Here is a 13089-nt window from a genome sequence, read left to right on the forward strand (position 1 = left end):
ATGTAAAATTGTGGATAATGTCTGCAAATGCTAAGTGTTCAACACATGGTAGCTGTTATTATTTGAGTGTTTTGCTGCTGTTAGCTCCACTGGGCTGTATATGTATTCTTGCACTCAAAAATCATGATAACCTATTGAAGCAATTATATTTACTTCTATTTTAAAAACACATTTGAGGGGTAGAGATTTGGCCTGGTAGTAAAGATTCAGGTTTAGATGCCAACATTCCATACCGAAGTGTCTGAGATGGAGTTCTGGCTCTTTACTCCACATCCCAGCTTTCTGCTTTGTGCACCTTGGGAGGCAGTGGTGATGGCAGGGAAGTTGGGTCCCTGACACTCATAGAGGAGAGCTGGACTGAATTCTGTGCTCCTGGCTATCGCCTGAGACAGTCTGAGCCAATGTAGGTATTTGGGAAGTGAACCAGTGGATAGGAGCACTCTCTGTTTCTTCTCCACCACCACTCCCTCTGTGCTTATCAAACAAAGTAAACACATTTGAATAGGAAAAATAGCTTTTATTTTATATTTAATGGAAATCATTAATTTATTATGTATTTTTGAGAAGATCACTTATTTTCTTATTGTTTCATTGTCTAAGGCAAGCAATAATACATGTCCTACCTACTTTTCAGGGAATTCCTCTTCTATATGTGTTTTAACAAACACAACACATTTTTTCCTTTGTGTTAAGCCATATTTTGTTTCATGGTCAAGAACTGATCAAAATTGTAGTATTGATGTGAATTGTGTTATCTGAAATTGTAAGTATTAAAATCACAAATAATGAGAAGTTAATAGCTTTTGTTTTCATTTGCTCGAGGATGATAGAATAATAAGCACAGTATCATTTTGACCTCCTTAAAGATGATATTTCCTAACCAGGATAAGAGAATCAATACATGGTGTTTTATGCACTGGGTACACTTGAGTTGTTTTCTTCTGTTTCATTGATAGATCATTGTAGATATACACGCACACACATACACACACTTACATACACACACACTTCTTCATTTCACCCTTCTTCCAATGTAGAGATGCTTGACTCAGTTAGAGTCTGTAGAAGGCAAATCTTGCAGAGGAAACCTGGTTCTGAAGGTGGTCCCTTGAGTCCCAAATGTTGTAGAAACAAAGCAATTAACTTTTCATATGCAAACTATTCAGTAAAGCAAGCAGTACAGGAATTTTTGAGCAGTTTATTCAATACTTTTAATATTGTTTTAGTAATGCTGAAATTTTCAAAATAGGTAGTCCTTTAACATTTTCCTTTCAAATTCTTCTTTCTGTAGAATAAGTATAGGAAAATGTTTCCATGTCCATATCATTGACTTCAAAACTTCTAACCATATATTTTTTAAAAAAATTATTTATTTGAAAAGCTAAGAAATTTACAGAGAGGCAGAGGCAGAGAAAGGGAGAGAAGTCTTCCATCTGCTGGTTCACTCTCCAGATGGCCTCAACAACCAAGGCTGGGCCAGGCCAAAGCCAGGAGCTTCATCTGGGTCTCCCACATGAGTTCAGGGGCCCAAGAACTTGGGCCATCCTCTACTGCTTTCCCAGGCCATAGAAGAGAGCAGGATCAGAAGTAGAGCAGCCAGGACTCGAACCAGTCCCCATATGGGATGCCAGCACTTCAGGCGGTGGCTTTACCTGCTATACCACAGCACGAGCTCCCTACCCATATTAATTTTAAATAATATGATGTTGGGGTCTGGAGTCATGGTGCGTATGTTGAGCCACTACGTGGGACACCTGAATCTCATATCAAAATTCTTGTTCAAGTCCTAGCTACTCCACTTCCTATACACTTCCCAGTTAATGTGCTTGGCAGAGAAGCAGGTGATGACCACAGTACCTGAGACCTTGCCACCCTATATCTGGATTGAATTCCTGACTCCTGTCTTCTGCCTGACCCAATCCTGGCCATTGTACCCATTTCTAGGGTGAGCCAGCAGATAGAAGATCTCTCTCTCTCTCACTCTCTCTTGCTCACTTTTTCTCTCCCTGTCTCTCCCTCGTTCTCTATTACTCTTCCTTTCAAATAAATAATAGTAATTAAAAATAATATGATGCTTATAATATATAATTAAATTGGAGCATATATTAGCTATTTCAAGAGTTGAGCACAAAATTTTTAACTACGAGCCGGCGCCGTGGCTCAATAGGCTAATCCTCCACCTTGCGGCGCCGGCACACCGGGTTCTAGTCCCGGTTGGGGCGCCGGATTCTGTCCCGGTTGCCCCTCTTCCAGGCCAGCTCTCTGCTATGGCCAGGGAGTGCAGTGGAGGATGGCCCAGGTGCTTGGGCCCTGCACCCCATGGGAGACCAGGAAAAGCACCTGGCTCCTGGCTCCTGCCAGGATCAGCGCGGTGCGCCGGCTGCAGCGGCGGCCATTGGAGGGTGAACCAACGGCAAAGGAAGACCTTTCTCTCTCTGTCTCTCTCTCTCACTGTCCACTCTGCCTGTCAAAAAAAAAAAAAAAAAAAAAATTTTAACTACGGCATAAGATCCTTTACTTCCATAGGGAATATTTAGTTTAATTATGCCTACCAATTGATCCGAATTATTGAGCCTGCTCAAACTTGTTTAAGCAGAAGAGGCTTCCTGAAATAAAGCAAGTAATTTTAAACGTGGAAAATAATTTTGAAATGAGCAACAGAAATATGATGCTAAATGAAATAGATATCATGTGTACAAACTAATTTCTCAATTTTCTTAATCTCAAGAATTATGTTATTAGATAACTTGGTAGAGAAGACATTCCTTGCAAAAGTGGATTGATGACTTAATTAGAGTTAGCATTTACGATACTGATTATTTTGGGGGTTCCAAAATAGGAACATTGTGGGCTTTTTAGTTTGACATATGCAGTCATATCATGTATTTAGGAACACACGTACAGAAAAGATGATGCATAATTCAAAGTAACATTCAGTGAAAATACCTGTTTCCACTGAGATGCCAGAATATTTAGTTTGCTAATAATTGACCTAGTCATCAAGCGCCTCTCTCAGCCCAAATCTACCCCTGCTGCTCTTTTGTGACTTATATATATCTTAACATCAGTGTGCAGCTCTCTTTTCCTTGCTGAGAAGGCAGGCCGTTTCTGAAGTGGTTAGGGCAGTCCCCTTGCCTCAACGGGGGAAAGAGAACAGAAAACGTAATATAGCTACACGGGGAGATGTCTGCCTCTGAGCTCTTTTCATTTTAGCAGCTGGAGAAATATTGCTACGCATTATGGCCCAGACACACATTCTTTCTAAATGAAGGTTACTGCCATTGATTCCCAAGAGCTAAAGGATCCATTTTAATATTTTTTGCACTTCATTTAGCTAGTCTCCTTATTGATTGGACTTTATGAACTATCTGCTTGTACCTGATGTGCATTCCTAAACAATTGGCTTATGGACCAATATAAAGGGAATTTGACCCCATGGTTACTGTATATTTTGGATTTTCCTTCTTAAATTTATGAGCAAACTTTAGGAGGACTTGGCCTTGCTTACTTGGAAAGCACACACACACAGAGAAAGAGAGATACGTGTGCATCTCAGCCTTGTGGGCCAAGTGGGTCAGAGTAAATGTTGGAAATAATTTGAGTAGTAAATTATGCTTTCAGAAAGATTTTATTTGGAAATAATTTTCTATTGAACTACAGACAATAGTTTCTAAGCATTGCAAACCTGATAGTCTTCCATCATCTTGAGATTTTTATATTGTAAAAATAATAGTTCCAATATTAGAGTAAGCTTCATTAAATTGCAAAGGCAAAATTTGTACCACATATCTTTTAAAACATGGATTATTTTCTCTGATTACTCAACACACCAATCTGGCATTTAACATAATCTTTTAATTACAACACTGAAAATCTAACTTACAGCTGTCATTTTCTAATGCCTTCTAATGCATATTTTCCTTCAGGAATAAGGAAGATATTTACATTTTTAGAATATAGACTTAGAAATATATTAACCTATTTTACGGCATTTTAAAATATGGGTTCAGGTTATTTCACTGACCTGCTCTGATTGTCCCTCGTTTCAAAATATCCTTTACACCCAGAGCTCTGGTTTTCCTTACAAGGGATTTTTGTCTTTCAATACAAGCCTTAAAATCCCTGACAGCACTTAGATATGGCACGGTTAATCCACAACAGGTTTTGACAAGAAACTCTGTGCCCTGTGACTGACACAGGGTTGGTATTTCAAGTTTCTGTTGAAAATCTATGATAATCTGATGTAAATGTACCAGTTATTTATAACAGTCATTTCAGTATTGTGGTATATTAGGACTCTCATGTGCTTTCTCTCAGCACTGGAAGCTAGCCATAACTCTGCCCTTGGCTTCTGTAATGCTTGCTATAATAAAGTCCTCCTGATACTACGAGTCATAAACTGTCGTGGATGCAGTCCAAGATAGACCCTATTGATAACTGAATTCTCTTTAATAGTGAATTGTATTCTTGTGAGACTTCGGCATAGTTATTTTCCTTCAGAGTTAAGGATTTTATGTTGAAATACTCTTTATTTATTTATTTATATCATTGAACAGTCTCACTGCCATGACTAAGAAAATTGCTCCATAAAATACTTGGTAATGTAAATGTGAGAATGAATGTTATATATCTGATGATTTGTTAAATTTATGGCTTGTAGGAACATGACCGTCTGTATAAAGCTATCTAATATACACACTGGAGAATATTGCAGTAATGCATAGTAAAAATGGGATGCTGCTGTAATAGGAAACCTCTAAAGCAGGAACCACTCTAGAATTGTGCCTTTGGCGTTTCTAATCATGCAGGGACTATGCAAATCTAAATTTAATGCAGGAAAATTTAGAATAAGCATTTATTTCAGAAGCACTTGCTCTTACAGAGAAGATAATAATCCATGTACTTTTAATGGATTTCCTTATCCATTTATTTTATTGGCAAGAAATGGAGGGGGCAGTTAAGAGAAGGAAGTTTAATTGGATTCAAGTTAGGGGAAAAATAGGTCAAGGTTAATGAACACAAGCCAGAGTGAAAAAGTATCGGTGTGGCAGGCAAGAGGGACTCAGGGTGAAATATGTTTGGTTTCTTTCCTTGTCTCCCAGGAATTAGGCTTCAAAAATTTTTAGTCTCCTGGAGTGAGCATTTGGCTTAGCAGTTAGGATACCAGCTAAAGAGACCTGAGTCTCACATCAGACTACATTGGTTAGACTCCTAGCTCCTACTACTAACTCCAGCTTCCTGCAAATACAGACCCTGGGAGACAATGGTGATGGCTCAAGTAGCAGACCTGGTTTGAGTTCCCACTTGCAGTTTCTGTGGGCATTTGGGGAGTGAACTATTGTATGGAAGCAGGGGGTTCTCTCTCTCATGCCCTCACTCTTGCTCTCACTCTCACTTTCACTCTCTCTGCCTCTCAAATAAATTTTTCCTTAAAATTGGTCATTGTAAAGACTCTATTTTCTCATCTTAAAATTTTAAGAAGTTTTTATCCTCACATTTTCTGAATTAATTTTGATTCAAACTCTGTTGAGAAATTCAGTCTATCTGTTCAGTAAATTTTCAATTTAAAAAAATATTATTTTAGAACCTTTTTTATAATGAACTCTCATTAACTGATACGCTTGTTGAGCATTTAGAACATCCATAAATATGTAGCCACACAATATATGATTTTATAAAATTACATATTTTCTGTAAATAGAAAAACTATGCACTAGCAGAATACAAACAAAATACTTTGTGCATTACAGACAAATGGAGAATACTGAGACAAAATTTCATTTCTTTTTTTACAGTGTTCTTAAAATAAATGTAGCTATTGTTTCAAAAATGAAATCCATGTGGCATGTGGCTTAATTTCAAATTCCCATCACCCAGGAAATGTATTCCTTAACTGAAAAATAAAAGAGCATATATATGAGGGGAAAGAAAACAAAGAACAGGTCCTTCAAATACATTAGTAGGTCCATATGCTGTTTATTAAATTTGATGATAGTTAACCAATTTAGACAGCTGATTGAAATAAAAAGAAATCAGCAATTATGCAGAAGTATGAAAACATGAGCACATGTACCGCTCCCATGCAGTTTTATCATCTGTCAGATTGCTCAAGAGTATACCATATTTTATAGGCTCAAAATAAAACATTAGGAATACATACATATGTAATGAAATAAGATACATGCTTTGAGGGAATAGCATTGCCCAAAGTTGGCATTTTAGTTCATGTAATTTAAATGACAATATTAAAAAAGGTACTCTCCTTTATTAACTGAATTTCAAGTAGAGCATGCTGCTTCTCTGTTTGGTGGTACATGAATATGTTGAGGAGAAAATAATGCTTAAGAAAGTTTTTGTAACTGTCTGAGATGCTTTATAGTCAAAGAACAACTTGTATTTTAAAAATAAATTAAAATACATTAACTAGGAACAGTGTGCAAAGTATTTAAAGTGAAGGAGAGGGTGAACAGACTGTTTTACTTTCCTCCCATTCCACATATCTATGAATAATCATTCCTTGAGGTTTAAAATTATAAATAACAGTGCAAAGTGGAGTTATTTCTACTTTACGAAGGAAACCATCCATTTTGTTTTATTTTTGTTTGAGTAAACTCAAAATGGTTTTGCTTAGCTTCTGCTAATCTTATTCAAGACTGAAGCATTTTTGACAAAAGAATGTTTTCCAATTGTGAGTAGATTTATTACATGTATGTGGCTACATTGACTCACAATTGACAACTGTTGTTTGACTTGGCAAAATTAGAAATGGTAGTTGATACTAGGAAGAGGAAGGTGACAAGAAAAGTTGCAAGACAAGAGATGTCTCAGCGAAGAACCTTTAAACAAATTAGGTTCTAGGAATAGATGATAGAATAGGGATATTTTGTCTTAGTGTTTAAAGTCGAAATGTAATCCAGATAATTATCACCACGTGTTGAATATAACCTTCCCTCACATACATGCACTCATTCATGATACCAGGAAAGTGGAGATAAAACCATCTAATATTATATTCCAGCTGCTAACACGGTTATTTGAGAGGCTGGTGCTGTAGATCAGTGCGTACAGCCACCACTTGCATCACTAGCAACCCATATGGGCACTGGTTTGAGTCCCAGCTGCTCCATTTCTGATCCAGATCCCTGCCTATGCTTCTGGGAAAACAGTGGAAGGTGGCCCAAATACTTGGGCCCCTGCACCCACATAGGAGACTCAGATGAAGCTCCTGGCTTTGGCCTGGCCTAGCTTTGGTCGTTGTGGCCAACTGGGACTAAACCAGCTGATGGATGACCTCTCTCTCTGCCTCTCCCTTTCTGTTAACTCTGATTTTCAAATAAATCAAGGTTTTCTTTTCCTTTTTTTTTTTTAAAGGCAGTTATTTGAAAGTCACATTCATAAGTCCTATGGAAGAGTTTGGTTAAGTTTCTATCTCAAGTAAGGTTTTTGCCATCCAGATAATTCTTACACATTTCGTTCTATTTTTAATGAAGAGCCAGCTAAGGTCTGCATAAGAAGTGATTCTCTTTCAGTTTGCAATGTAGTTGATTTCATGTTACCACATATCTCTGTTTTTATAGATCACTCATAACCATACTGAACCTCCATATCAATCCTGCTTCATTGCTGCCCATTCCATTCTCTCCATCGCCTCATTCTAATTTAAACTGTCAGCATGTAACCAAATAACTCTCTTTAAATATGCAACATGAAGCAATATATTATTAGATGTTCTAATTAACTGCCCATGTGAAGATACTTCCCATATTTCATCTCATGTAATCCTGATTACATTCTTCATATGTGTTATTATTTCATAAGTGAGTAAACTGAGATGCAAAGCCCTTAGATGTCTCGCTCCACATCATGCTAATAGTGAGTGGCCAAGATGAAATTTGAACAAAATCTGTCCAAGAGAGCAGATTTATGCTTCTTCCATTGCATCATTCAGTATCCAGGCATGTCCTTCTTTCTATGGAATAAACAGACAACCTTTTCCACCTACGTCTCTTTTCTGCTGGCCAACTTTTCCTTGAAGGTCTCCTGTAAGCATTACCTGTTTTGTGGAGCACTTTAGCATATATCACATTATGTCATTAAAAAATCTATCATTCCCCTGGCAAGAATGTGGCCCCCATGAGGCAGGATTACTTTTTAATTCAGTTAACTACTGAAGATGAGCTAGCAGTTCTCAAAGTATGGGTGCAAACCTCCAGGACCCAAAATGATTTTCATGATAACACTGGAATATCATTTACCCTTTCAATTCTTATTTTCTCACATGTGTGCAATGGAATTTTCCAGGGGCTACATGAACTGTGACATTGTAACACATGGAATACAGAGCAGGTAGGGAATCCCACTCCTTATTAGTAAGCTGGCCATCACAGTGATGTGCAAAAGTGTGAAACAATGTTCTCACCTCACTTTAAAAAAAATTGGAAATTTTTTGTAAAATTATTTGTGTCAGCATGTGATGAATTTTTACAGATTTTTTCAAAACCATTTATAACATTATTAAAGAATCAATATTTATTTTGAATTTCAAAAATACAGTAAATATTACATGATACTTGAAACACCATTAACATTTACTAAAAAGAGCAAAATACATTTATCTTAAGTAGCTCCAATTCTTATTTATTTCAAAAAACGTTCAGGTGGTACCTACACAATATTTTCACATGTATTTTCATTTTTATTTATTTATTTTTAAAATTTATTTGAATGATAGAGTTACAGATAAAGAGAAGGAGAGGCAAGAGAATGGTCTTCCATTTGCTGGTTCACTGCCCAAATGGTCATAACACAACAACCAGAGTTCAGCCAATCCTGAGCTACGAGCCAAGAGCTTCCTCTGGGTCTCCTACTTGGGTGCAGGGGCCCAAGTTCTTGGGCCATCTTCCACTGCTTTCACAGGCCATAGCATCAGAGCTGGATCAGCCAAGACACGAACTGGTGCCCATATGGGATGCTGACATGATAGGCAGAGACTTAGCCTACTACAATACAGTGCTGGTCCCCAGATATATTTTTAATTTCTTTCTTTTCCTGTGTCTCAGTAGTTAAGTCTTGATTGATAACCTCATCCAGGGACTATAGCATAACGTATTTTATATCTTAAAGACACTGTGCCTTGAGAACACAAAGTGAATCAAGAAATTCCACATCTGTGGTGGAGCAGTTTCCTGAGTCCTGCAGGACCCTGTGACATCCCTTCCTCAGCAGAGGTTTTCAGAATTCCTGGCCCTGTTGCTACTTCTGCTGCCTACCCTAGCATACCACTCACTGTTTATGCTAATAGCCAAGCAGGCCTCTCCACACTCCAGCCCCCTCTACGACACTGTCAACACTAGCATTATAATTATTAAAATGTCCTTTTGGAAAATTTTCCAGTCACTGGATAGGAAAATAGCAGGAAGGAGAATGAGAGGAAATCAGAAATGTCTCATGAACTGAAGCATGACCTGCCCAAGGGAACATACTGGAGTGAATGTGACAGATCAGGAGAGTGGTGGTGGGGTAAGTGTTAGTCAGAACTGGAGCTCAAGGAATCTGTTTTCCAGTTGTTAGAGAACATTGACTTTTCAGATGGGCCTCACTGATAGGATAAGGAACACAGTCCGGCTATCAGGAATGTTTATGCCTTTTCTCACATGGCCTCATACCAGACACTACAGGTTTTGGCAAAGGTTGAAAGACAGTAAGCAGAGAACAGTGGTTCCACTGCCTAATTAATCTCCCAATAGCATTTAATTCAGTGTCTCTGCTATATATTAACGCAGGTTCTGTTGTTCCTCTCACCATGGGATCCACCCTTCTTGAACCAACTTGACTTAGAAAAACCTTCCTCTGGCCACACTGCCTCAGGATGTGTCAACTTCTGTTTCTTTCTTCCATGCTTTTGTTCATATCCTATGGAGGCTTTCAGAAGGAGTCCAGTGTCCCTCTGGTTAGTAAATTTCAGTTACATGATCTCTTCAGTATTGACTCTCAACTACCTCTGTGTTTAGCCCTAGTTTTTGCATCCACCTGCTTTGCCTTTATAATGAAGCCTACAACACTCTCTTTCAGTATCTTAACATCAGTGGTTTAACCATGGCCATACATTTTTTCCAAAAACAGAAACTAGAAGAGGTAGACTTTATAATGGGCTGACATGTAGTATTCTATATTCTAGTGTTAGTGTTTGGTGAGAGAGAATTCCAAAGCTTCTGGAAAAACAAACTCTATTGTCCATGCTACTCAATAATAAATCAGAAACAATCTCTCTATCTACTTATCTTCATGGATCATAGAGCCCATTTTCCCTTTTTTATTGTCACCAGATGAAAACCTAGTTCATACCATTATCCATAGGCAATTTCCTAACAAACACCTCATGACTATCAGGGACATTTCAAATCTACATCTTTTCTTTCATTCCATTAAGTTCTATTCTGCACACTGTCAGTTCTTGGCTAAAATTAAAGCTTAATCTGTTGGGTTATTTGTTTTATGCTTTGTTATTAATAAACTCATCTCTATATAAAATCATTTATTTACTGCATCTTGATAAATTATTCCAGTAGTCTTCCTCTGTGTTTTGTGTGTACATATGTACTTTTCAAGATTTATTGTAAGTATAACTTCGGTTACTTTTGTATCTCTCACAGGGCAATGCTAATTTCTAAATATATTGTACCATAATAATATATACTTCCTAAGGCCAAAGAAAGAATTTGCTTTCTATAAAAGCTTTAGTGTATTAGGAACCTACATGCAAAAGCTGCTACATTTCATGCTAGAAGCAAGTATCTGGCCACAAATTAAGAGCATGTGGATTCTACTTTTTTTTTTTTTTGGCTTGTAACATTCCCACATTTGATTCTTCCAGAGACAAAATGCTGATCCCAAAATAATCACTCAGGAATTTATTTAAATGTGTGAGTAATTAAGTTTAATTTTTAAATAATTTATATCACTGAAATATGTAGGTTATAATTTTTGAGAGAGATTCAAACATTAAAGATATTAAATATGATATACATTAATATTTTAAATGAAATATAAAAATGTAAGAATTTATGAGACCCAAAGCAAAGCTACAAAAAGAACATGTGCAAATATATCAGAAAAAAATTTGTGATTATTTCTTTGAGTTGTTTCTTTTAACTCAACAGGCCTAGATACCACATATGCCTTCAGAATTCTTTGATGCTAATCTCTTATGCTAACCAATTAATTTCCAAGTTTCTCAATTCAAGGACTGACTAATTCTGTTGCCTAAGCATTAGGTGGGTCATATTATTTTAAATATGTTGTCTAACAGTAAGTGATATGTCAAAGACCAGAGTTAAGAAATTGGAAGATTTTGAGACACACTATCTAAACAGGATTAAAGCAAGACCAAAAGGATTATCATGCTCCAAAACCCAAACATCTTTGTGATAGCTGCTTTCCTAAAACACTGGGATTAAAGGTTAGAATCACATTGAGAAACAAGAATGCAAACATGTATTCACAAAAATCCCTGTCTTTAGAGAAAGAGTCAACAATGCCTCAGCTCTTCAATAGCTAACACACTAAGAGACATGTTTGTGTGATGTATCAATTTCTTTTTTCACAAAGGAAAATAATTTTCTCCTACTTTTCATATTTGAAACCTTTCTTCATAAAATATACATTTAAAAAATTAATCTCTACCACTTACAAAGATTTACCAAGTAAAGAGTCTTCAAGAAACATTTCTTATATATATATAATAATTAAATATAAGCATAGAAAGTTAATTTCTTAAAGACAAATATAAGATCTGTAGCCATGTTTGCTCCTATATTAAAATTAAGACAATCATTATTAAAATTCAAATAGTTTATATTATAAACTCTTTATTAAATATTTTCATTTCACTTTTTTCTTAAATTCTATATTTACTTATTAAAATTACATATAATCCATATTAAACCATGACTACAAAAATATAAGTAAAACATGAACATTTTACAAGGTTTGTTAGCTTGATCTCCTGCAGTGTATATGGATTCCACTAAATTTTATTCCCTTATACTAAGTTTATACATTGAAGTTGTTTGACATCAATACTACGTATTCTTAAGAGAATGTGAAAAAGAAGATGAATTGCCAGCCTGTTATACAGCAACCAGGTAGAGGTAGAGTGATGTCCTACTGTGTGATGGAAAAAATCACATTCATATGAGACATTAGTTTTATCCTATATCTTTTTCTTAAAACTTTTCTTTAAAAAATATTTGATGCCTGTTAATGAATGCCCTACTGTAAGTTACCTTGTTTAGTTTAAAAATGAGAGATTACGTGTAGCAACCCACTGTGTCCCTGGATTTGGAGGATTATAGTTGTGAAACCATTTGCATTAATACCTTTCAAAATACTAATTGGTTTAGATTACCTTTTAAATCTATCTATATTTTCTAACAGAAAGAAAAAATTCTCAAGGTTTTTGCAAGTTGTTTTATTGGCAAGGTCTATGGATGGACACCACTGTGTAGGGGCTACTGATTTTCCCTTTACCTATTTCCCCATCTCCCTTCCCCAGGTGTTGCTGCCATCACTACCTTTCCCTTCCTCCCCTTTCCTCATGGCAAGACGCATGGAAGAAGAGTGCTGTTAAGGCCTCTCCATTAATAAACAGGTACGGTGGTTCTCATGGAAGAGTGCAGCTGCCCCTCGACTGCCTTCTCCATCAGTAGTGTCTCTTTTTCACGGTTAGCAGATACGTTAATATACTACATGGAGCCTACTGGTATGGAAGAATTGTTTAACTGAGTTTACATATTTCAGTTTGCTATGCATATCGAAATTTTCTGAATAGTTGTACTTTTTTTTTTTAGATTTATTTATTCATTTAAAATACAGAGAGAGAGGTAGAGTCAGAGAGAGAGAGAGAGAGAGAGAGAGAGAGAAGTCTTCCATCTGCTGATTCAATGACTGCAATGGTCAGGGCTGGGCCAGGCCAAAGCCAAGAGCCAGGAGCTCCATCCAGGTCTCCCAAATGGGTATGGAGCTCAAGACCCTGGGCCATTCTCTGCTGCCTTCCCATGCACATCAGCAGGAAGTAGAGCAGCCAGGACT

At 36.8% G+C, this 13089-nt stretch overlaps 1 protein-coding gene across 8 annotated transcripts in view; it reads left to right on the forward strand.

The window, feature by feature from the left end:
* The window catches only part of PCDH7 (protocadherin 7), a 439164-nt gene that overhangs the window by 223465 nt on the left and 202610 nt on the right, over window positions 1–13089 (forward strand). For 2 of the 8 annotated variants that reach the window (XM_070069611.2, XM_070069613.2), the window contains exon 3: window positions 12554–12649. The exons of the other annotated variants lie outside the window; for them this stretch is intronic. In XM_070069611.2, the coding sequence (XP_069925712.2) occupies window positions 12554–12642 (89 nt within the window). In that variant the 3' untranslated portion in view covers window positions 12643–12649. The remainder of the gene's footprint in view (window positions 1–12553; window positions 12650–13089) is intronic. 8 annotated transcript variants of the gene reach the window in all.

Source organism: Oryctolagus cuniculus, chromosome 2 (genome assembly GCF_051225735.1).
Source record: "Oryctolagus cuniculus isolate XC-2025 breed Fujian yellow rabbit chromosome 2, ASM5122573v1, whole genome shotgun sequence".
Classification (NCBI taxonomy): Eukaryota; Metazoa; Chordata; class Mammalia; order Lagomorpha; family Leporidae; genus Oryctolagus; species Oryctolagus cuniculus.